Raw genomic sequence first — 26,055 nt, 5'->3', positions numbered from 1 at the left:
AATCCATTAATTGATTACATCCTCCTAATTTATGGCAGGAGTAGCTACCTTCTTGCATTGAAGCAGCAGTAGATTTCTCCACTCATTGAAGGAAAATTTTTTTGTAGGAAACGTTCTCTTTTGCTTCATAACATCAAAATATATTCTTCTTCGTAGGGGTAATTCTTCATCCCATGTTTTATCAAATTATTTTCTTCTATCACATTTGGTAATTCTCTTTGCTTCATAACATAAAATATATTGGATAATAAGTAGATTATGATTCTCTCATACACATAAAAAAAGGTACTCTAAATATGACTCTTCCCCCAATATTTATAAGAGTTTGGACTCATGCTACATGATGGTTTCATAGAATCAAAATCATCACAAGACCCACCGTTGCTTAGCTTGGTTGGTGGGTGAGTACAATTGTAAACCCCCAACCCGTGCTCGATTCCCCTCGAGGGGCGTTGACTTTTAAGTGGGGCCCAATCAAGTGCATACTAGAAAGTTTCTGGGGTGAATGTCTCTTCTAGATCAGCCGATGATTAATCATGCCACTAAGCATCTTTTCAGAGGTGACAATCGGTGGATAACCAGTTCCAAAAAAAAATCATCACAAGAAGTCCACGAAAAATTAAGTCAAAATATTATAATATAAGTCTTTTAAGGGCCTCTATGTTATTTTGACCAAATCCCAAGAAATTTTGAACAATTATTTCATTTTGATAATCATTAAAAAGAGCTAACTCTAACACAAATAATACCTTGTTTGATTTTCAGACCAAAAGTTTCAGATCCAACTCCTGAAGCAAGCAAGCAACGTTACTTATAACGCCAAGCTACCTCTCATTCCCTCTAAACATGCTGGATTAAGTCCCACGCAAGCATCAGAATCAAACCAAAACTCTCTAACTCTATATTCTTGCCAGTTTCCCCCTTCTTCAACTTCAAGATTACTACACATATAAATACCAATACTTATAACGTTTCAAAACATCAAAAACTAATTACCTACCAAACTTTCCCTGGTTCCCATGTCTTCTCCGGCAGCTAAAGAACAAAGCTACCAGCGGCTCAACCATGAACTCCGCGACGTGATCTCCATCCTCACTGGACTCGGACAACCCGACAATGTCGGTGCTGATGATGCCATGGGGATCATCACACTCGCTGGGTCGAACATAGGAGCAATGATGAAGATGGAAGGTCCTGGAGCTTCCATCGATCACACCACTGCTGCCGTGAACCCCAATGGCGGCGAGGGAACCGAGGCATTTGCCAATAGTAATTATCAAAGCATTAACAACGCCATTGTGATTGGCGGTAGCTGCGGCGCTGAGGACCCCGGCGTTCATCTCCTCATCCAGGATTATGTGGAAGGAGATGATGAAGGAGTTGAAGAATATCATGAGACAAAGAGCAAGGAAAAGAAGAAAGATAAGGAGAAAAAGGAGAAGAAGAAGAAAGAGAAACCAGAAAATGAGAAGCAGAGTGCTGAGGGTGAAGATGTGAATAGGAATGATGATGAATGAGGATGCAGAAGTGGTGTTATGTACGGTTTGTTTGGTCTGTTGTGGTGATCTTAACATGCTATTTTATTTTTATCAATGAAAGAGGAATAAGAGTGAATGCTTAAAGGTGTTGGAAATCTGAATGTCTCGTAGGCTACATATTTTGTTTAGCATGCCGACATAATTGTCACATTCCTTCGGATTTCTAGGTCATGGCGATTAGAGTTATATGGAAGCTATATTTACAGTACTAAAATTCTCACAGAAATTGCTACATTTCTCAAAGTTTTAATTAGCAAAAAATATTGATGTACAGTTTTCATCTGAGAAGTTCATTAACATAATTTTGATGGCTATTATAGTAATAATTTTTTATTAATATGCTAATAATTTTTATTAATGTTGTATTTTGGAACATTCGTGGCATAGAGATATAAAGAATTTAATGTCTTAGATTTGAATGAGGATCAAACACATAAATAGATAAGAGAGAGAAGAGTGCGAAAGTAATAAGAGATACCGATATTTTTACGTGGAAAACTCTGAAAAGGGAAAAAACTATTGGGTCTAGCTCAGTTAAAAATGATTTCACTAGTGTTTGTAGTCGAATAAAAATGATGTCCTTCCTTAGGGGGAGGGCCTTGGAGACAGAAATAGTAGAGACCGTAATCGGTGGACGATTGTGATAGGAGGGATCGAAGTCAGTGAGTGACAATGGTCCGAGGGATTGTAGTTAGCAGGCGACATCGGTTGGAGTTGACCTTAGTAGGGCGGTGATGGTCGGAAGGACCATAGTTAGCGGGCAACAGAGCTCGAAAGGATCGTACACAAACAATGGTTGAAGGGACCATAATTGTTAGGTGACGAAGTTCAAAAGGATAGTAATCCAATGACATCAACTTATCCCTTAACTCAAGGTTAGGAAGAAGACAATATGTTGAAGAGATTTCCAAACTTAAAAAAAATTGATCTCCTTGATGTAAATTGAATGACATAGAATGTTCTTTCAATGTCTAATGATTGCTGGAGATTCAGTTTTAATTAGTTGTTGGGAAAGTGAAAATGTTTGGTTGTTGGGAAAAGATCCAATAACAACCAATGAATAGCCGAAAGTTTAGCGGTGGTCGATGATTGGCAAGAAAGTGGTGCAAGCTTGATAAAGAAAGAGAGATTTTATTTTTCTTCTCTTCCTCTTCCCTTTTATAAAGAATGAGAGATTATTAATAAATTTTTATTAGTGACATCGCTAATAAATAGAGAGAAGATCAAGGACACGTAGAGAACATTGAGTGTTTTAAAAAACGGCTAATATCAACTCTCTCGATCATGATCATTTATCAAACATTTGAGGGTCTTAATGATGTCGAAATTTAACGATCTTGGGCTCGTTGGATTCGTCTCGTCGAGCCACTTGATTCAACTATAAGCATGCCATATTTCAATATCATTTGATCATTCAATTAATATTTTGAGGCTTCAAAATAGGCTTCGGGCCCTGAATAATGGGTTCAGAATGAACTGATTTTGGTGTCGTTGGGTTTATCTCTTCAAAACATTTAATTTGTCCATAAGTTGCTGAATTGAAATTCAAATGGTCCTGAATTTAATTTTGAAAGTTTCTAATTCATATTTGCATTAAAATTTGTGCCCGATCAAACTAATTTTTTGATGACATATCAATTAACATATTAAAAGGTTTTATTATCAAATAACATGACTGATAATGATATCTCTTATCATATTGACAATAAAAATAAAACTTCACTACTTACCACAAGTTAGTAAATTGCCAATAGCTCTCTCACCATTTCCTTTAATGATGGATGAATTTGAAGGCTAACGCCAAAAAGACATGCCTCGTACAAATTAATATGGAGAGAAAGAATCTAAACCTCATCCCTGCTTGCTGTAGGAAGATATAGGGAATACAACTTTAGTATTGGGAGTTTCAAAATGAAAGAGCCAAAAGGTTTTAAGACCTATGGCTGCAGGTTCAAATACAAGAAACAAATTGCCAAAATTTTATTATGTTTCCATTATTTAACTTCAATGCAAAGGTAGGCTACTCATCTTTATGGGGCTTTGCAAGAGAGAATCCCTTACTGCTGGTATCTGTAGTGGGACTTGAAGCTTTGGAAATGGATGATGTCCACGAATGAGTTGTGTCAGTGGCCTCTGTACCAGTAAGATCTTCGGCCTTGTTTTCCCCCTGGCCAGGAATCCGACCGTTTGAGCTCCCAAACTGAAGTGTTTTGTATATGGAGAGAGCCTGAGCTATCATAGAAGATGGATTACCAGCGGCAGTCGGTAGCAACATAGTTGTTCCCTGACAAAAAATAGTAAAAAAAATGCTCAACATATATCAAAAGTGGGAGAGATTATTCTGTGCGGACACCGGACGGGAGAACCGTCCGGTACCGCGTTCGGTACTGAGCACGGTACACTTTTTATTGACCTCTGGAGGACGTCCGGACTCCGCACCTAATAATTTGTCCAGAAGTGGATAGTAATCTTTGAAAAAAGTGAGTGGCATGTCTTGCGTATTACTTTACCTCCTTTGCTATTGAGGAGAATGCAGTGATGTATTGTTCAGCGACTCTTAGGCCTGCTGCCTGCAGAAGGAGAATCAGGCTTTGCAGTTCAAGAAAAAAAAAAAACCAAAACAGACAGCCAAAATGAGGAACAATCGTACCTCAAATCCTCCATCCGCTTTAATTGCCGTTGACAATAACTTGAGTCCTTCAGCAGTTGCTCGAGATTTAGCTAGTATAGCTTCAGCTTCACCTGAATGATTGCCCCAATCAGAGTAATGAAAATAATAGGTTACAATATATTAGTTTTTCATTTTACTTTTTCTTAAAAGTAGGGATTTTCCACTAAGCAAATATTTAATATAACTTAATTCAACGTGTTTTTCCAATTAAGGGACGACTTTCTTCCTGCTTCTTAAAGCGGCTTTCTAATACATAGATTTTAATTTTTATACTAGAAAACTGTTTTAAGGAACAGGAAAAAAGACATCCCAAACGAAGCCTAAAAGTGCTTTTTATCAAGTAAAATATGGCATGCCGCTAGAAGACACTGCCAGTGGACCAAGAAATTCCCAAAACATTTCACAAGCAACAATGGACACGACAAAATCAGTTTGAAACATACTTTAGTTTCATTTGACCAAAGTTATCCTGGTATTAGGGTGAACAATTGTTAGTAATAATTGATCCAGCATTACAACCATATCTAAATCTTGTTCCAGTGATGAGATTAACTGATGGGGACTTCAGATCGTCGAAGGTCTATCAGAGAAGTGGCCGTCGATCTACAACCATGATTGAGTCATTGTATTTATGAGTTGTTTTATGTATTTTCTTATTTATGATGTCATATTGTATTTGCTTTATTAGTTTCCCATTGTACCCTTTTTATTAGGGAGGTCGTATCCAAGCCAAAGGGGCATTGTCGTCCTTTTATTTTGTGAGTCTTTGTACGAGGCTATTTATAGCCCCATTGTTCTTCTTTTCAAGTTAATGAATGATTAATTGAAAACTTTGCTTCTCTTTGTTTGAATTCTCATGAGAGTTTGAGAGATTGGAGTGAGATCCCTAGGAGAGCGAGAATTGTGCAACACCCACCAACCTAAATGAGTCGGTTCATGGTTCTACCTTCTATCTTTTCCTTCCTCCTCCCCCTACCACCACCGGCCTTACCTCCCCTCCATCACCTTTGTCCAAACTTTCATCACCACCAAACCCCTTCTTCACCCCCCACCGAACTCTCCAAGCCGCCTCCACCTCGCCGCCGGCTCCCTTACCCGAACCCCAAGCAAGCCGCCGTCCCCTATCCCCTTGCCATCTCTTGGATTTATTTCCTATTCTAGATTGCCATAATTTGGGCAGATTTTGAATTCAAATTCACCTAATTTGAAATTTAAAATCTTTCCTAAATTATAAATCTATTTTAGGAAAGTTTCTAAATCCCTCCATATTGAATTTTTATTTAATTTGGAATGAGTTATTTCATTCCAAATCTAATTATCTAATTTAAGGAAGCATTAAAGCCTCCTTAATTCCCTCCCTAGCTCATTAATGCCGCCGGCCCCCTATAGGATTAAATTAAGATTTGTTTCCTAAATCCCACCTCCCCACCTTGGAAACAATTCAAACTTCCCCCACCTCCTCTTGGCAGAAATTCACAAGACCCCACACCTCTTATATACTTTCCAAAACCTTACAGCAAGTTTTGGAAACAAGCCCTCATCCCCTCTCCCTCTTGCCGCCGCCCCAATCATCTCTCCCTCCTCTTTAATTATTCCCAAGTCAAGGGATTAATTAGAGCAATGTTTGGAGTCTCTTTCCCTTATCCCAAACCAAAACCAAATTAACCACCATACTTCATCATCTCCACTTCAAGTTTAAGAGAAACTTCTTTCTCTCTAACGGAGTTTCAAGGTTGCTAGTGATCTTTGAAGGCGACGTCATCTAGCCTTCATGAATGGCCGATCCAGATCTTGATTACGGCCTCGCCTACGATGAGCAAGAATTAGTTTGCATCTTTCACTCGACCTTCTTCGACATCAACCCGTGCATCGACCACACCGTAGAAGAATACATAGAGCGCATCCTGGACACCCTGGTCGAGGCTATTGAAGAGCAACTTGGGACCGTACAGTGGAGAATTACATCTGAACCTTGACGAAGGTCTTCCAATCTCCCTCTTGTAATTCCTTAGTCTAACCCTCTTTCTTGTGATTTGATTTAATTCATGAAAATTGGATTCACCTAATTCTGCCGAGCTTAGTAAATGTATGGATTGAGTGCACTTCAGTTGTTTCTAATCTTATTGTTAGATTAAGGATTCTCGTTGAAAGCTATTATATTTGCATGTTGTTGATTTTCTATGTTATCTTGATAGTTCAAAGCTCTTGTTGTGCAACTTAGCCTAAACGGAAGTAACCGCTCTTATGTTTTATTTTGTTGTTTTAATTGCTAGTAGTCCTAATCTTTATTATTCTAATCAATAAGTTGTGCAAACTCTTACCAAATTACTTTTAGCATTGTAGTCCTACATCATCTGGTATCAAAGTATGGTTTGCTCTTATTGCATGTATTAGGATCCATCGTAGAGTTCTCTTTTATTATCATTTTACTTTGTTACTCATTCCGCCATTGCATTTGTTTCATTTAGTACTTGATAGGTTGTTGTCATTACTTTTTATGCACTCATTTTACAAATCATAAGCGTATTCATATTATTTGCTGCCCTTTGCATCCTAGTCACCCTAGGTGTCCCGTAGTGAACTCCAATGGACCCGGAACAACTTGGTGTAGGACTTTAGACTTGTTGGTAGGTCAAATGAACAACATTAGCCAACAACTCAAATAGAACCAAGCAGACCTAGCCGAGCTTCGTAGAGACGCCATTGAGCGATTTGATACCCTTGAGAGAGCTAGAGAGCATCCTACCCCCTACACCCCATCTAGACCACCTTTTATGTTTGGGGATGAAACCTATCCGGATGAGAGGCAACATCGTGCCAATCATCGAGTTCCTCACTATGGACATGACCCTCGTCATGATCCGGACATACCACTCATGAAGAACATTAAAGTTGATGATGGCACTCTCGATCCCCAGCTCTTCCTGGACTGAGTCAAAAGTATGGATAGTTTCTTTAAGTGATATAATATCTCAGAGACTAGGAATGTTAGTTTTGCGGAGATCAAGCTCACGGGTAGGGCGAGTCATTTTTTGGGCGAACTTAGAGAGCCTTAGAAAAACCAGGAACGATTACCCCATCACTGATTGACCATCTATGAAGCGCAAACTTAAGCAGAAGTACTTGCCTCCCTTTTACTTTCCTAGGTTGTTGGATAGGTGGAATAGGCTAACCTAGGGAAACAAACCAATCAAGGAGTACATCGCCTCCTTCGATGATTACCTAATTCGCTGCAAAGGGGAGACCTCTACCACCTCCGCGCAAATCTTGTCTATGTTTCGTACCAGGTTACGAGAGGATCTTCGCAACAAGTTGTTTGCCCGGAATGTAACTACCCTGAGGAATGCCTACATCCTAGTGCTTGATTTAGAGACCCGTTCCCAACACCCAAACCGTTCACATGACTCTAGGCCCTCCTACAGAACGTCCGGAAGTTCCACTCCTCACACTCCTACTGCCCGACCCACTTATGCGAGCACGACCCGACCACCCACGGGTCCTCCTGCACCTCGATCCAATTTTAGGTCTAAACCTCCCACCCCGGATACCACTCAGTACAGTCCCAGGACCAAGTGCTTTCGATGTCAGGGGTATGGGCATATTGCTTCTCAGTGCTCCAATCCCTATAAAGTCTCGATCATCGAGGAGATTACTGAGGACGATCTCGAGCTCAAGGTTGATCAGATCCACCAGGTCGAGGATGAAGGCGAATTCTTCGAGGAGGATGAGGATATTATAGTCCTCCATTGCCTTCAGAAGCTAGATACCTCTCCCATCTGCGTGGTGAGATGTGCGCTATCACACTCGACTCCCACTGATGACTGGCGTAGGACCACGATTTTCCACATCTACACCAAAATCAAAGACAAGAATGTAAGGTTATCGTGGATAGTGGTAGCTGCATAAACGCTGTATCTTCCAGCATGGTATCCAAGTTGGATCTTTCCGCAATTCCTCACCCCAACCCGTATAAGGTAGCGTGGGTCAACTCCACTGCCTTAGAGGTGAAAGAACGAAGCATCATACCTATCTCCTTTGCTAACTACAAGGAGAATGTTTGGTGCGATGTGCTGATCATGAATGTTGGACAAATAATTTTGGGTCGCTCCTGGATCTATGATAATGATGTCTATATTTTTGGGCGTTCGAACACCTGCGTGTTCAAGAAAGGAGCCCTGGGTTACGGATGACTCTAAATCCAACCCTATTAAGTCCAAGAAAGGACTGAACCTAGTCACCGCCAAGGTTTTGAACTCTGAGGTTGCTCAAGGCGCACCTCTATACACCTTAGTGGGTCGTGAGATTCCTGCCGAATCAGACGAACCTATTCCTCGAGAAATCCAACCCATTCTGGGACAGTATGCTGATGTCTTCCCCGATGATCTCCCATATTAGTTACCCCCACTTAGAGACATTCAGCATGCCATAAACTTCGTCCCTGGAGCCTCCCTCCTGAACCTGCTACACTATCACATGAACCCCACGGAACATGCTGAACTTAAGAAGAAGGTAGATGAGTTATTGCAGCGATGCTTTATTAAGGAGAGTCTTAGTCCCTACGCGGTGTTGACCCTTCTTACACCAAAGAAGGAAGGATCTTGGAGATGAGTTTTGATAGCCGTGCTATCAACATAATCAATGTCAAATATCATTTTCCTATTTCGAGGCTAGACGATATGTTCGATATGATGACGGGTGCCACTCTATTCTCCAAAATTGATCTAAAGAGTGGATACCACCAGATCCGGATCCGACCCGAAGATGAGTGGAAAACTGCCCCTAGTACTTTCATAAGAATCACGACTCAAGTGTTGCATCCATTTATGGGAAAGTTTGTCGTCGTCTACTTTGACGACATTCTTATTTACAATCAGTTGGTAAGCCAGCACTTGGGCCACTTAAGGCAAATTTGTGAGGTCTTAAGGAAGGAGCAACTGTATGCCAATCATAAGAAATGTACCTTCCTTGAAGACCGCGTTATCTTTTTGGGCTTCATCATTTCAGCACATGGGGTCTCAGCAGATCCCGAGAATGTGAGAGCCATTGTTGAATGGCCGATCCCTCAGAACATCCGGGAAGTCCGAACCTTCAACGGATTAACCACCTTCTATAGGAGATTCATTCAAAATTTTAGCACTATCATATCTCTTGTCACTTATTGCTTAAAGAATGGTGATTTCCACTGGAACCTGGCGGCCACTAGAGCTTTTGATGAGATTAAGAAAAAGATGATAGAAGCCCCAGTGATGAGACTTCCTGACTTCTCCAAAGTCTTCAAAGTAACATGCGACGCTTTGGGGGTTAGAATTGGAGGAGTCCTCTCCCAGGAAGGTCACCCAGTAGCTTATTTCAGTGAAAAGCTAAATGATATTCGACAGCATTATTCCACGTAAGACAGAGTTTTACGACTTGATCCAATCTCTTTGTTATTATCGACACTACTTGCTCCCGTAAGAGTTCGTCATTTTCTCAGATCACAAAGCTCTGCGTTATATCAACTGTCAAAAGAAGTTGAATGCACACCACGGTCGTTGGGTAGAGTTCCTTCAGGAGTATACTTACACCCTCAGACATAAGGCGAGAGTTGAGAATAAAGTTACCGATGCTCTCAGTCGTTGTATGATGACTACCACTAAGATGAGAGCAGAAGTCGTGGGATTTGACCAAATAAAGAGGGACTATTTGGAATGCCCCGACTTCAAGGAGACCTACTCTCTCTTGTCCACAGGCAGTACACGCCTTGTGGATGATTTCCTATTGGAGGATGGTTATCTTTTCAAAGCCCAAAAGCTTTGCATCCCTAGCACCTCCCTTAAGGAATTTCTTATCTAGGAACTCTATGCCGGAGGCCTCGCTAGGTACTTCGATCGGGACAAAACTATCGAAGCCATGGAGTATCTTTTCTTTTGGCCCAGCTTGAAGAGAGATGTCGGTCGGTTGGTCAGTCGGTGTCACACCTGCCAACTGGCCAAACAACACAAACAAAACACGGGTCTGTACACACCTCTGCTTGTCCCTAGTTGCCCTTGGCAGGACGTTAGCATGGACTTTATCTTAGGCCTGCCCAAGACAATTCATAGGAACAACACCATTTATGTTGTAGTTGATCGGTTCTCCAAAATGGCGCATTTTCTACCTTGCTCAAAAACATCTGACGACTCTCACATTGCCAAGCTTTATTTCAATGAGGTCATCCGTTTACATGGTTTACCCAAAACCATCATATCATATCGGGATGTGGAATTCACTAGATATTTTTGGAAAACCCTTTGGATGAAAATGGGCACTAAATTGCAATTTTCTATTGTCTTTCACCCACAGACTGATGGTCAGACCGAGGCAGTTAATAGGAGTTTGGGTAATCCGTTGCGATCTTTGGTTGACGTGCACATTAAGGACTGATATTCCATTTTGCGTACTGCTGAGTTTGCTTATAATAATTTTATAAACCAAACCACTGACCTAAGTCCTTGTGAAATTGTATACGGGTTCAAACCTAGACAACCACTAGACTTTATACCCATGTATTCTATGTATAGGATTTCTGAGTCTGCATCATCATTTGCATCACATTTGCATAAACTTCATAAAGAAATTGCACGACAAATTGAAAAGAGCAATAATAATTACAAACTATATGCGGATTTGAAATGAAGATTTAAAACTTTTGAGGTTGGTGACTCCGTGATGGTGCAGATTCGTCCGGAACGGTTCCCGCAGGGAACAATTAAGAAGCTGCATGCTAAGAGTTCTGGACCATTCAAAATACTTAAGAAAATCAATGATAATGCTTATGTAGTAGATCTGCATGTATAATTCAACATCAATCCCTCCTTTAACATAAAAGATCTAATTGCATCTAAAGGTCCTGATTTCAACCCACCAAATCCACTCATACAACAGCCTTGTGTGACCCCACCTTGTGAGAACCCAAACCTACCTCCACTAATAAATATACCCAAATCACCCATGGCAGAAAAGATGGACTCGATCCTAAGTGATGATATCATCTCCACAAGGGAAGGAGGACGAAGGAGGTACTTGATCAGGTTGAAAGGCAAGCCCGAGTCAGAGGATACATGGTTGGATCGCGAGGAGCTGCACCAGATTGGCCTTGATGCATTAGAGATCTACGAGAGTACCAGAGACGCTTACTTGACAGAGTCGAGCTTTCTTCCACCCCGGGAGAATGATGGGGACATCAGATCGTGGAAGGTCTACAGAGACATGGCCGTCGATCTACGACCACGATTGAGTCATTGTATTTATGAGTTATTTTATGTATTTTATTATTTATGATGTCATATTGTATTTGCTTTATTAGTTTTCCGTTGTACCCCTTTTATTTTATGAGTCTTTGTACGAGGCTATTTATAACCTCATTGTTCTTCTTTTCAAGTTAATGAATGATTGATTGAAAACTTTGCTTCTCTTTCTTTGAATTCTCATGAGAACTTGAGAGATTGGAGTGAGATCCCTAGGAGAGGGAGAATTGTGCAACACCCACCAACCTAGACGAGTCGGGTTCGTGGTTCTACCTTCTATCTCTTTCCTTCCTCCTCCCCCCTACCACCACCGGCCTTACCTCCCCTCCATCACCTGTCCAAACTTTCACCACCAGCAAACCCCTTCTTCACCAACCACCGAACTCTCCAAGCCACCTCCACCTCACCGCCAGCTCCATTACCCGAACCCCAAGCAAGCCGCCGTCCCCTAGCACTTTGCCCTCTCTTAGATTTATTGCCTATTGTATATTGCTATAATTTGGGCATATTTTGAATTCAAATTCACCCAATTTGAAATTTAAAATCTTTCCTAAATTATAAAATCTATTTTAGGAAAGTTTCTAAATCCCTCACCATTGGATTTTAATTTAATTTGGAATGAGTTATTTCATTCCAAATCTAATTATCTAATTTAAGAAAGCATTAAAGCCTCCTTAATTCCCTCCCTAGCTCATTAATACTGCCGGCCCTCTATAGGATTAAATTAGGAATTGTTTCCTAAAGCCCACCTCCCCACCTTCAAACTTCCCCCCACCTCTTGGCCGAAATTCACAAGACCCCACACCTCTTAAATACTTTCCAAAACCTTACAATAAGTTTGGAAACAAACCCTCATCCTCTCTCTCCCTCTTGTCGCTGCCCCCATCACCTCTCCGTCCTCTTTAATTATTCCCAGTCAAGGGATTAATTAGAGCAATGTTTGGAGACTCTTTCCCTCATCCCAAACCTAAACCAAATTAAATCCTTCTCTCTTCAACCTTGGCCGACCACCATACTTCATCATCTCCACTTTAAGTTTAAGAGAAACTTCTTTCTCTTTAACGAAGTTTCAAGGTTGCTAGTGATCTTTGGAAGCGACTGTCATCTAGCCTTCATGAATGGCCGATCCAGATCTTGATTACGGCCTCACCTACTACGAGTAAGGATTTGTTTGCATCTTGCACTCGACGTTCTTCGATGTCAACCCACGCATCAACTACACCGAAGAAAAGTACGTAGAGCGCATCCTGGACACCCTGGTCGAGGTTATTGAAGAGCAACTTGGGACCGTACAGTGGAGAATTACATCTGAACCTTGACGAAGGTCTTCCAATCTCCCTCCTCTTGTAATTCCTTAGTCTAACCCTCTTTCTTGTGATTTGATTTAATTCATAAAGATTGGGTTCGCCTAATTATGTCGAGCTTAGTAAACATAGGGATTGAGTGCACTTCATTTGTTCCTAATCTTATTTTTAGATTAGGGATTCTCGTTGAAAGCTATTATATTTGCATGTTGTTGATTTCTTATGTTATCTTGATAGTTCAAATCTCTTGTTGTGCAACTTAGCCTAAACGGAAGTGACCGCTCTTACGTTTTATTTTGTCATTTTATTTGTTAGTAGTCCTAATCTTTATTATTCTAATCAATAAGTCTTGCAAGCTCTTACCAAATTACTTTTAGCATTGTAGTCCTACATCATTAACACACATAGGTAATATACTATGCATATGTATAATATATATTTCTATTTATATGGAATCGCTTAGGCTCGTAGAAATATTATAGGGGGATTTACAAACATACCATTTTATTTCATGCTAGTTATATATCTAAATAGGGGTGTCAATTTAGGGTCACGGGTCGGGTTTGGTTCAAACCCGAAACTAACCCGGCACTATTCGGGTCAACCCAAACCCGACCCGTTTTTGCAAACGGGTCAATTTTTGGGACCCAAACCCGACCCGCTTCTGGTTCGGGTCAACACGACCCGACACGAATTTCCGCGATTTGGTTGAACAAGAGCGCGAAATAGCTGGCGAACGGACCGACGGCGGACGCGACTGCTGGCGGACCTTCGGCTGCGAGTATGGCTGGCGAACGCAGTGACTCCGTTAGTCTGTTTGCGGGCGTGCGACATAGCGACGATGCGAGGGCAGCGGTCACCGGACGGGCGGACGGCAGATCATTGCACGGGAAACGTTCCGCGGTTCCGGAATGCCCTATGGGCTTGACCGCTTGAGCCGCTTGAGTCTTGACACGGACGGCCAACCGCGGACGAGATGTTGAACCCGACAGACTGTAGACGACGCGATGGATGGATGTGGACGTGAATGACACGAACCCGAGTCAAACCGGGTTGATTCCGGGTTTCTGGGTCAACCCAAACCCGACCCGGTTCGGGTTCGGGTTGACCCAAACCCGAAATTTCCGTGTCGGGTTCGAGTCGGGTTTTCAGGTCGTGTCCAATGTTGACACCCCTGTATCTAATACTATTACATGCCTATTACCCATAGCACAAACATGGGTACATTTAATAAAATATTAAAGTTTATGGGATGGTATGGGTGATTAGAATGAAATATAAGAGTGATATATTTGATATTAAAATTTTATATGAGTGGTAAGAATGTAATATTATAATTTTAGATGTTAGATATGTAATTATATTAAAAATAGGACTACACGTATAAATGTCATTGTGGTAACAGAAGATCCCATATTGAGAAACGAGTAAGTTCAAGAGTTCTTCTTATTGGATTTTAAGTAAATTCAAGTAGTATATCCTGACAACCTGTATACCAACTATCAAAGTTAGGATAGATCCCAATCAAAATCACATGATATACATCATGCTAAATAAGCTAACCAGGCCACTATAAGCTTTGGATGGCTCATTAGGGGATGGAACTTTTAGAGAAAAAACTAGCAAGCAAAGGTTGTCATTTGATTCAAAATCTCTTGCATTAGTCTACCAAGGAAGACGTACAAAACAGTTTGAAAAGCACGGATACCAAAATGAAAAATTTTAAAATTAATGACAATGAACAAATCATACTCTATGATATATATCATATCATATGATCGGAGTTGAACACAAATTAAAATCATCATGTAATATTTAAAATAATAAGATTAATTCAAAAATTAAACTATTTGTACTGTAGATGTACATCATAACATATGATTTATTTTCTAATTTAATCCAATCAAACAAAAGAAATTAAGTGATAATGATATAGATCAGATTTAACTAATCATACTGTATGATTTGAATTAGATCACATGAAAAATTAGAACTCAATTTATATGGTACATATAAGTAGTCTACATTGAACTATACAAAAAAAAAAAAACATCGAACTATACAATCTCCTGATTTTTCTTCAGAGTTTATCTTCAAGATTTAGTTTTAAAATACTTCATACTTCATATAAATACCTTCATAAAAAACCTTAACATATGAGAGAGACCAAAAAAATTGAAAGAATGAGAGGAGATGAGTTCAATTGTGGGAGGGAGACTTTTTATTTGTTTTACAAATTCTAAAAGGAGAAATCCCATTATGAGAGTGTGCTACATAGTTATTCCTTCTTTTCTTTCAGCTTGCACAGGCAGGATTCCAAAATGTTACAGATATTTCCTTAGAAAATTTTGCAGCTAAGCAGCATTGCATACATCTCAACTTGCATATATGAGATAATTAACAAAAAGTATTACGAAAAAAGCATACCTTTAGCCCTATTTACCTGATCCATCATTGCAGCTTCTGATTCCAAGATCACAGAACTTTTCCTCCCATCAGCAATGTTTATATTTGATTGTCTCTCTCCTATTTGCATTAGAGGGTAGAATAAGGCACCATATTTTATTTTGCTAAAATGGAACCAGGAAAAGATATGTGGAGATCAGGCAAGTTGTATAAAGCAACCATAAAAAAAAAGAAAATACAATACAGCTAGACAACAAGTGTTGTTCAAACATTCCATATCCAACACCTTTTGTAGCATTCTCCAAGTTAGCATTCGACAGCAAGCTTCTCCATATGACAATTAAATAATTCGAATACATAAATTTAGTGAATCCAAAGATGAACCTTATATTTTAACAAGTTTCACCTTCAGACTCCAGTACTTGAGCACGTTTTCTTCGCTCTGCCTCAGCTTGCATTTCCATAGCAGCTTTCACTCCAGGAGGTGGTGATATATCCCCTGCTCAAATGCGCTAAGACATATCAAACTAGCAGCAGGAACAGTAGATGCTGCACGTGTAAATTCAAATGGATAGGCTTACTTATTTCATAACGTAAACACTTCAAACCCCAGTCAGTAGCAGCCTCGTTAATTGCCCTCTGTTGGATTAACAATATAACTCAGATAAAGATAAACAAAAAAAATTATTATTCACACCAATTAATCATCATATTTTATACCACATCATTTTTTATACTAGTTTTAAGAACCAGTTGGTTCAAGACAATAAACAGTAAGCAAGCTAAAATAACAACATAAGTGATCTAAAGCTCAATAAGTTATCTACTAGAAAAGATCCTGAACAGTCTAAAAGAAAGTTCTTTCCAAGATAATTAAAATGTTCGCTACATTCAATAAAAAACTAAAAAAGTGCTAAAGATCTATTATACTTTTGACTGATGAGTTAAATCATACAATAATGAATTCATCAGTCAAAAGCCTAATAGATCATTAGCACTTTTATTCACAACACTTTGCAATAAAATAAGTAACCAAAAAACTGGCCTCAAATGCTAGCCGAAAGCAGCCAAACATATAAGCAAGCAGACAAGAAGGGGATTAAGCAATAGAAGCCAAAGATGCAAATCTGAAAGTTTCCGGTCGTAACAAATAGAAAATAGATGTGTAAAGAAGAGGAACGTGAAAGATGAACTTTTAGTTTGATTTTAGTTGTCTGAATATAGTTATATTAAAGTAGCATTTTAAACTGCAGTAAGAGTTACTATTTACATACCAAAGATGTTACCCTGTAACGGAAATTTGATCCCTACTTGGATCCGTTTTCATCACAAGCTTTCTGGAATTCCCTGCAGCTACCTTTGCTCATTCCTGCAACTTATTTTGGTAGATTTATAGTTCGGTCTTCTATTCCTATGGTTCCCTGAACTTATACCCCTCCAGCAATTTCAATGGACGCCTGTACCACCTCTGGTGGTTAATTTTTCTGGTATTTGTAACTTAGGCTCTAATGGTCTTACTTTTTGTGTGCATGATGAAGCTCTAGAGAGATTTCTTCCTATGATATAAAAATTCATTTTGTTTATGTAGCAACAATTATGTCAATCTTTTGGTCTCTTGTATCCAGTGGAAGTCGGAATTTTAAGGGGTTTTACGATTGTAAACAAAAGTCTGAGGCATATACCAACACATCATGGTGCTTGAATAAAACTTTTAGTTGAATGCACTATTTCTTCTATTTTTGGAGAATAAAAAGAAGTAATGTCAGATAAGTCAAGAAAGAGTGTGTTGATTCCTATTCTTATGAATAAAAGTGATGCACAAGTGTGGAAATTATAGAGGAATTAAGTTAATGTGTCATACATTAAAATTATGGGAGAGGGTAATTGAGCATAGGTTATGATGTGATACTAATGTTTCTCAAAATCAGTTTGAATTCATGCTGGATAGGTCTACTATGGAAGCTATACATTTGTTGGAAGGTTTGATGGAGAAGTACTTCAAAAGGGAGTAAGGAGGATCTACATATGATATTTATTGATTTAGAGAAAGCATAGGATAAAGTTTCAAGAGAAGTGCTCTGGAGAGTTTTAAGAAAGAAAAGAATTAATAATATTTATATTCAATTTATTAAAAAAATATATACATGAGTTATTACTAAAATTCAAGCACAAGGTGTTTCGACCAAATGTTTTCCTATTTTAGTTGGATTACATCAAGGATCAGCTTTAAGTCCATATATTTTTACTTTAGTCATGGATCTTCTTACTAGACATTTGCAAAAGGTTGCACCTCGGTGTATGCTTTTGTTGATTATATTCTTCTTGTTGATATCACTAGAGAGAGAGTTAATGAAAAACTTGAATTACGGAAAAGGTTTTCAAGTAAGTAGATCTAAAACCAAGGTTCTTAGGCATTTAAAATCTAATGTTGAAAAGGGGATTCTCCATAAAAGAAATATATAAAAATCTAAAACTAGAATTATATACGGATGTTGGGATCATTGATACATAAATGCAACTTTAGGCTATTGCACATTATTTGGAGGAAACCTTATAACATGAAAAAGTAAAAAATAACCCATTCTCTTAAGATCAAGTGCGAAATTTAAATTTAGAGCAATTGCTTAAAGAATTTATGAATTTTTATAATTAAAAATTAAATTAAAAGATCTAAAGATTAAATGAGAATGCCTTATAAGTATATATTGTGATAGCAAGTATGCCATCAGTATTGCCCACAATTCATTAAAGTATGACTGATCCAAAGACATAGAAGTTGATGGACACTTCACGAAAGAAAAAATTAAAGATTATCGTGAAGTGTCCATCTATTACACTTATTTCCTAACAAACAAAAAACTTGCTGATATATTTACCAAAGGGCTTTATAATCCTGCATTCAAGTGAACAAACTAAAATTAAAAGACCTCTACAACCATATTGAGGGAGAGAAGAATGCGGACAGTTGCAACATAATTACCGAAGAGGAACATGCAGCTCGCAGATTTAAGCAGTTAAAGGAAATATGGTTGGCGAACACCACAGGAAAGTAATTATAGAAGAAATGCTAAGAACTAATCCACATAATCATGATGGAAATAAATGAATAAGGCAGACCAAACTAGGAATGAATTACAGCATAAATAGGAAACATATATTCCACAAATTCTTCAGACAACCAATTGGAGGACGGCAGGTTGAATAGGAAGTAAGTGGTGTAATACTTGAAGAAATTTTTTTGAAATATAGAAGTGTTCCAATTATCACTCTTCCTAGAATTATATAAGCAGCTCTATATATAAGTACCAGTTGAATTTATGATAAAATTATCAAGCTTTCTATCCATCATTTATGAGCCGTGTATTGAAGGGGAGGCCACGAGAGAGCAATCAAGTAAGCAAATTAGTTGAATAAGAATTTATGAGGTTTTTTTAGGTGGATGGTGAGTGTTATGAAGTTATCAAAAGAGAGAGAGGTAATATAAAGAATGAGAAGGAATACCAAGTCTAAGGGTAATGAATAAGAGAGGGAATAAAAAGTATTACAAGAAGAGAAAGCCTTGCGTAGGTATGGAAGATAGAAGAGGATAGTGGGTAGTTCTAATTAAATTAACTAGGGGACTAAATTTCAAGGGAAAAAATGAGAGGAAGATGAGAATGAGCAGATGTGAAAGATACAAGTTAAAAAGGAAGAAAATTACATAATGAGGATTTATGGAGATCCTGTAATTCCACAGAGAAGGCGGTTTAAATGGTTTTGACATGCATTTTAGAGTTTGGGAAGCTTAATATGAGCCATAAAAGTTCTTGAGAATAGACTGCTTCCATTATGGCGGATGACTTAGAAATGGAAAACTATAAGAACATGAAATTCAGAACTTCATAAACTCTTTAAAATTGATCTTCATTGCAACACTGATCATCATCTTGTTGAATTGATGATGATGACTCCCAGAATGAAACTAAGCTCTAATACTAATTGATGTGGAGTGACACAATAGGAGAATTGCATAAATCTTGAGCAATTAAATAAGTCCTAATTTTAATCTAGTGAGCACTAGTTGGACGTGCTTCCTTAAAGTGTCGTAAAAATGTAAATAATGAATTCTGGAGGAAGCCATCTTGTATTGATGTGAGACCTAATGTTTTTCCTGATTTAATAATTTCATTTCTTATTTATTTTTTCTATCTAATTTATTATTGATCAATTGGCACTCTTGATTTTGGTAAAAATTAATGCGTCAAAAATCTAATTTTGTGAAAACAAATTTATTCTGATACTTGATTTTATTAATTGCTAAAATTCAGCTGAAATTTGTGAATTTTTGTGATTTTTTCATTATAAATTACACTTAAAGACTATTATTCTTATTTACATTAAAAGAAAGTGAGCTGGCTTGTTAGTAACTAGTAATCCATGAATACTTGATTTTTGTTTGCATAATTGGATGTTATGCATTATATTAGGCTTATTAGCTGCATTGAAAAAGCATATCCATGAGTCGTCCTGCATCAAATTGAGGTAGCAGAGTTTTAGGTTGTGTCACAATGTCATTTAAAAATAAGGCTAATTATTAGGCAGCTTAAAAGGTCATGAAAGTGATGAAATTTTGATAACTTAGCAAAATCAATAGACTAAATTGTAAAATAAACAAAATCAAATCTATAGTGACATTAATTCAGTTAAAAAAAGAACTAATAATTTGGAAGTCAAGAAAGTTTATGCACATGAACCTAAAGTGGATTCCAATCACAACGATAAACAAATTCACTATGTTAATTATGTTAGGAGACAAGGAAATAATCAAGATCAGCATTTAAGGCCTACAGCAATGATGTAAATGAAAATCATAAATATAAAAAAATTGATGCAGACAGCAGCATAAATATAAAAGTTAAAGTGAAAGCGTCTATCTATGATGCTAAACTTGATCCTAAAGCTTTTCCTAATTGGTTTCTAAATATAATAATTTCTTCGAATGGTAGAGTGTCAAATGCTAAAGTTTGCAGAAATAAAATTAACTAGTCAAGTATAAATTTACTGGATGGGAAAGGAGAAGCAAAGAAAGAGATTGGGAAGGGAACATATAAGAGACTGCTGGACTGAAATGAAGGAACTTTTAAAAGAAAAATATTTTAAATTGTCATAAGTCCTAATCAAAATTCTCCTCACTTCAACACCCAATAAACTTGTTTCCAAGATACTTAAAAGTGCTACCTTTATCTATACAAATCCTCAAAGTAGAGAACCTGATACAAGAGCAATTAAATGGATTTTTATTAGCCTTTTTAAACTCGAAAGAGTACAAATGCTACAATTCCCCAACGAGAAAGATGCATCAGTCTAATGATGTCACTTTTAATAAAAATGAATAATACTTTGTTGCTACTTATCCCATAACTAAAATATCATTCACAAATAAATTATTTCACAAAAATTGCCTCTTCTTAGCCCTCATCCCAGCAAACTTTACTCTTGAATTAGCCACTTATACATATATAAAATTTACACCAAAATCAATGCAATTCTAATCAATCGAATCATTTTCTAGCATGGAACTCGTTGAGAGAAATATTAAGCCTGTAAACAAAAATATTTCAACTAAACATTCCTTACACTTATTCTAATCATACAAAAATCATTTTTATCGCCATCAATCATTCATTCATAGCCTTCTTGCTAATTCTATTCCTAAACTATTCAAAGGCTTTAAATAATAAGAACTGAAATAATGTAATAGAAAAATGTAGGCCCGTCAAAAGTGTAAAATATGAGAATAAGAAACAGTACTAGTAAGAAAGAAACTAATAGAGCTGGGCTTTTACTGTAAATATAAATACTACAACAACAACATCAAGCCTTTATCCCACTACGTGGGGTTGGCTACATGAATCATTTTTCTCCATTGTGTCCTATTAAAGATCAAATTCTCATTTAAATCTAATAAAGAAAGGAAAAAATATAAATCTGATGGAAAAAATAAATAAAATCAAAATAGTGAAAAAACACTAAACTCAAACATAGGAATTGCATTTAAAACTTTTTCTCATGTTGCAAAAATGAAAATTGAGTTTTTTTTTACCATCAGCAGCTATCAAGAGTTAGAAAATATAATACTTCACTATGATGAATGTCCATTCACATGATGATCTAAAGGAGTAAGTATATATGGAAATCCCACCGTGATTTAACTCAAATTCAAGTAAAAAAGTATGCAAACTAAAAAAAGGATTACACTGATTAAAGTAATCTCAAAGGGCATATTTCGGAACGTTTGCTAAGATAAAGATCAACATGGGATACAAATAAAGTCAAGGAGATCATATATTATTTGTGAAACATATGACTTCAGAGGATACTACTAGTTATGTCATCATAACAAGTAGTAATTTGAAAGGTATGAAGTCAAAGAATTAGGTAAGACAAGAACCATTATATCCCAACATATAGGGATAACAGGTGTATTGAAAGAAAAAGATAGGTTAAGATGCAAGCCTGTCAATAGCTCTAACAAAAGTAACCACAAATTTAAAGATGCTTCAGAAGATAACCATAGAAAAAATCTCCTATAAAAACTTATGAGAAGGCTTTCCTATATCACATAGTCTTGACAATGCCTATGTTATTGGTATGATAAGTCAATTCATTCGCACTTGACATTATTTATGTTATTGGTGTGATAAATCAATTCATTCACAATTCACAATTGACAATGTTCATGTTATTGGTGTGATAAGTCAATTCATTCACAATCTTAAAGAATCAAATCTTTGGGAACACATTGAATCTTACAATGTATGAAGAATTTTATTCAAAATGGTGTAGAATTTGACACTTGAAGCCTCTACAAATGTCAATTATGCACAATCTAATATTGATAAGAGATCAACTTCAGACCATTGCATATTTTTATAAGGCAACCTCATAATTAGGCACCATAAAAATAAAATGTGATAGCAATTAGCACAAAAAAAGATGATTTAGATCTATGACACTAAGGATTTGTTAATTGTTAGGAGTAAAAGTTATCCTAAAAATTTATGACTTAATGGAATGATCAAACTCTGTTGTGACAACAAATCAGTCATTAATAGTGCACATAATCCCACGCAAGGTTTAAAATTGCGTAAATAAGCCTCGAGGCGTTTTTCGTCCGTGAGCCGAGGCGTAAGCCTCGAGGCGGTGTGAGACGTAAGCCTCACCGACGAAGAATTGCGTAAATGAGAATTTAAGGGTTTTAGCAAGTAAAAAATAGTTAGATTCTATCATACAATAAAAACATCTAAATGACAATTAAAATTAGGGGAAAGTAAGAAAATAGATGCGATAAAATCATGTCCCAAAGTACAAAACCACAAAATATTAGTCTATCAAAACTCCCAAAGTACAATTAAGAAAGAACATATAAAATCCAATCATGTCCCATCACTAAATGGGTCTTCAAGGGAATCTTCTCACCCCTTCCTCCTCTCCTACAGAGTCCAATGTCTTCCAATCAAAGCATGCACTCATGAAGAAGTAGACTAACACTAACAACTATTACTAAAGATGATGAATAGAACAATATGCCGGACTGCCGGGGGTCCAAGGGGGCGCTGCCCCCTGGCGGGGTTCGACCTGGGAAGATACCGAGTGGTACCGAGCAATTTTGAAGTTCTATTTATTTTTGAAGTTCGTAAGTTGTTTTTATGGGAAGATACCGAGTGGTACCGAGCATGTTCCTTAGCAATATCGAGCATGTACCTAGCGGTACTGAGCGGTACCGAGCATGTACCTAGCAGTACCGAGCAAATACCTAGCTGTACCGAGCATATACTGAGCAGTACCGAGCATGTACCTAGCAGTACCGAGCAAATAACTAGCTATACCGAGCATATACTGAGCGGTACCGAGCATATACCTAGCAGTACCGAGCAAATACCTAGCTATACCGAGCATATACTGAGCGGTACCGAGCATATACTAAGCGGTACTGAGCATATATTTGAGGCGTACGCCTCAGCCAGAATTGCGCAATTGCGCCTCTGAGGCGCGCCTCAGTCCAAGTGAGGCGTACGCCTTTGCCAGGAGAGGAATTGCGTAAGCCTCGAGGCGGTTTTGGGTCAAATTGCGCAGAGGCGCGCCTCTTATTGCGCAATTTTAAACAAAGATCCCACGCAACAAGACTAAACATTATATTGAAGTAGATGGATATTTTATAACGAAGACGCTAGAGAATGATCTAATTTGTACGTTTGTTGCTACAAATAGGCAGCTCGTAAATATTCCCACCATATGATTATTATAAAAAATATTTTAAAAATTGCCATGTAAGCTTAGAATGGATAACATCCATACATTCGCTAGAGGGAGCGGGTGGAAAAAACAATCACCATTATATTCGCCTCCATTAAGTTCGCCTTTATCAATTCTGCCTCCATCAATGTTCCCCAAAACCCAACAGTCCTCCAACTTCTTTATTCAATTCATGTTATCTCAATGATTTGTGAAATTATAAATGTCATTTGATCAATTTGTGGACAATTGTAATTATTCTATCACATCACTAATCCCTAAACTATTGTAATTTTTCTATAATTATTATTCTCAAATTTTATATATTTTCTATTAGAAGAAGCCCTCATATGGTTATATAAATACTACATACATGTTGAAATCAAGCTATTAATAAATTCTTCCTAATTCTTGCCACTTCTAATGAAGTTAAAATAATTAATGTTTGGTCAAAATCTATTAACATGCATCATACTCAGAGTTTCATAGTTTGGCCATTTTTTTATAGTTGATTCATCAAAAAGTTTAGTATTGTACGTTATGCTTCAAATACAAATTGACTTAAAAATAGGAATTTAAATAGACTATATTTATCGATTGTGCTTTTACAGTAACAAAAGAAAGATATATTAAAGCACTTATGCTTAACTTGTTTAATTTTAATAAGAAGCTTGAGGTTTCATATGATGCATCTAAATAGGTATTGGAGGAATGTTAGTTGAGAATGGAATTATATTGCATTCTTTAGCAAAAAAAACTAAATGAGATTAAACAAAAATGTTCAAATCATAATCGAGAATTCTATGCTGTAGTGCAAGCTCTTTGATATTGGGGACTTTATTGCCTAAGAAGTTTGGGTTACATTATGATCATCAAATTTTGAAATATCTCGGAAGAATTTGGGATCACAAACAAGCTAATTGGATCGAGTTTCCACAAGAATATTCATTTCTCCTTAAACATTGTGTTGTAACTGAAAACAAGCATGTTTATGTATATACATACAAAACAAGCTTTAGTTATTTGGTTTGATCATATCAAAGAGCATATTGCATGTAAGGATTAAGTGAGATTAAAGCTTTAAATTACTATCCTTAATAAAGGATGATTGTTTGTTTAAGGGTGCCCGTCTTTGTATTATTGATTCATTTTGAGAATTTTTTTATCTTATAATTATATATTGCGTCTGTTGTGTGCATTTGAGAGAAAAATATTGCAATGACTGACTATAGTTATTTCAGGCGACATTTAAAGAGAGATTGTACATAGTTTTCAGGACATCTCAATTTACCAAGGATAAAAAATATAACATAGGGTTATATACACCTTTATCAATTCTAGATTAATCTGAGGGCATAGTATGCTGCAAGGAAAATTGAGAAAACAAGATTATAATTTTGTAGTGGAAGATCATTTTTCAAAACTATCATATTTCATATAATCTCATAAAACTACGAATCAATCTCATATTCTCATGTATAAGCCTCAAAATTAAATCATTAAATGATTGAAAATATTAAATAATAAATAATATATGAGCATCAAAATAAGATGTTAAAAAATATATTATAAAAACTCATACAATCATTAAATCTTAAACATGAAGTCTGAGATAAATTAATAAATATAAACAAGAAGCCAAAAATAAACTACTCCTCTCACTTCTAACTCAACATAAATAAGAAGTTTAAGATCATAAACTCTTAATTCAAAAATCTCGCCACTCACATCAATTAGAGGATCTTCGTTAGAATCATCATTTTTGTTAACCACTTCCTCTCATTCATCATCAACGCTTGTATAAACATCCTCCTAATCTTCCTCATCATCTTCAATCTCAAACATCTTGTTCTTAAATGATCAACAACATCCAACAAGAATATTATTAAAAGAATGCTTATGTTGATGGTTTCAATTTTTATTACATAAAATTTTATATTAAACTTTTCTATTATCTTTTTATCAATTTTTGTTGTTCTAGTTTCTTCATCTAACACGGAAGTTAATATTGATATATTCCTCTTATAATTGTGATGATATAACTTCATTTTCATGCTTCACAAAGTATTCATCATCCAATAGAACATCCTTACTAACTAAGCGAGCTTCAACATCCTCCAAAACTTTTTCCTCAAAAGTATTTATTTTAATCTCTTTTTTTTTATGTTATATGTTTAAAAATAAGAAGCTTTGTTATAAAAATTGGTTTAATTTTAAAAATTCTGATAATTGGGAAATATATAAAGTGGCTCGTAAGGATGCTAAGAAAGCAATATGCGATGCAAAGGCATTAGCTTTTAGTGATTTATATAATAGATTAGATACTAAAGAGGGAGAAAGATATATGTATAAGTTAACCAAACAAAGAGATAGGAGTAGTAAGGATTTAGTTCAAGTGAAGTGTATTAAAGATGAAGATCAAAAAATACTTTTCTTAGAAGATGATATTCAACAAAGATGGATGAGATATTTTGCTAAACTTTTTAATGAAGATTGTGAAAATAAGATTGACTATAGTGACCTTAGCACCCTAGATGAAAATAAAGATTTATGTTTTTATCGGCGTATTAGTAAATCTGAAGTTAGAGAGGCTTTAA

At 36.8% G+C, this 26,055-nt stretch overlaps 2 protein-coding genes across 2 annotated transcripts in view; one reads left to right on the top strand and one right to left on the bottom strand.

The window, feature by feature from the left end:
• Positions 1-366: 366 nt before the first annotated feature.
• Positions 367-1,965, top strand: LOC110107421. The gene has a single exon (XM_020837684.2). It carries the CDS (start codon positions 1,020-1,022, stop codon positions 1,515-1,517), a length of 498 nt encoding a protein of 165 aa, XP_020693343.1. The 5' UTR covers positions 367-1,019; the 3' UTR covers positions 1,518-1,965.
• Positions 1,966-3,246: 1,281 nt separating this feature from the next.
• Positions 3,247-26,055, bottom strand: part of LOC110107389 (stomatin-like protein 2, mitochondrial) — a 34,589-nt gene continuing 11,780 nt past the window's right edge. Inside the window, exons 4-9 of the mRNA XM_028696994.1 lie at positions 15,766-15,823; positions 15,591-15,683; positions 15,206-15,304; positions 4,189-4,280; positions 4,049-4,108; positions 3,247-3,822 (exon numbers count right to left, since the gene is read on the bottom strand). Coding sequence (XP_028552827.1) covers positions 3,559-3,822; positions 4,049-4,108; positions 4,189-4,280; positions 15,206-15,304; positions 15,591-15,683; positions 15,766-15,823 — 666 coding nt within the window. The 3' untranslated portion in view covers positions 3,247-3,558. The remainder of the gene's footprint in view (positions 3,823-4,048; positions 4,109-4,188; positions 4,281-15,205; positions 15,305-15,590; positions 15,684-15,765; positions 15,824-26,055) is intronic.

This window comes from Dendrobium catenatum, unplaced genomic scaffold (genome assembly GCF_001605985.2).
Source record: "Dendrobium catenatum unplaced genomic scaffold, ASM160598v2 fragScaff_scaffold_853, whole genome shotgun sequence".
Taxonomy (NCBI): Eukaryota; Viridiplantae; Streptophyta; class Magnoliopsida; order Asparagales; family Orchidaceae; genus Dendrobium; species Dendrobium catenatum.
The sequence above is the reverse complement of the archived record's forward strand: the minus strand, read 5'-3'. Positions and strand labels throughout refer to the sequence as shown.

What these genes read in the sequence shown, in the direction of transcription:
- LOC110107421 (XM_020837684.2), top strand. Translation starts at nt 1,020, where the DNA reads ATGTCTTCTCCGGCAGCTAAAGAACAAAGCTACCAGCGGCTCAACCAT.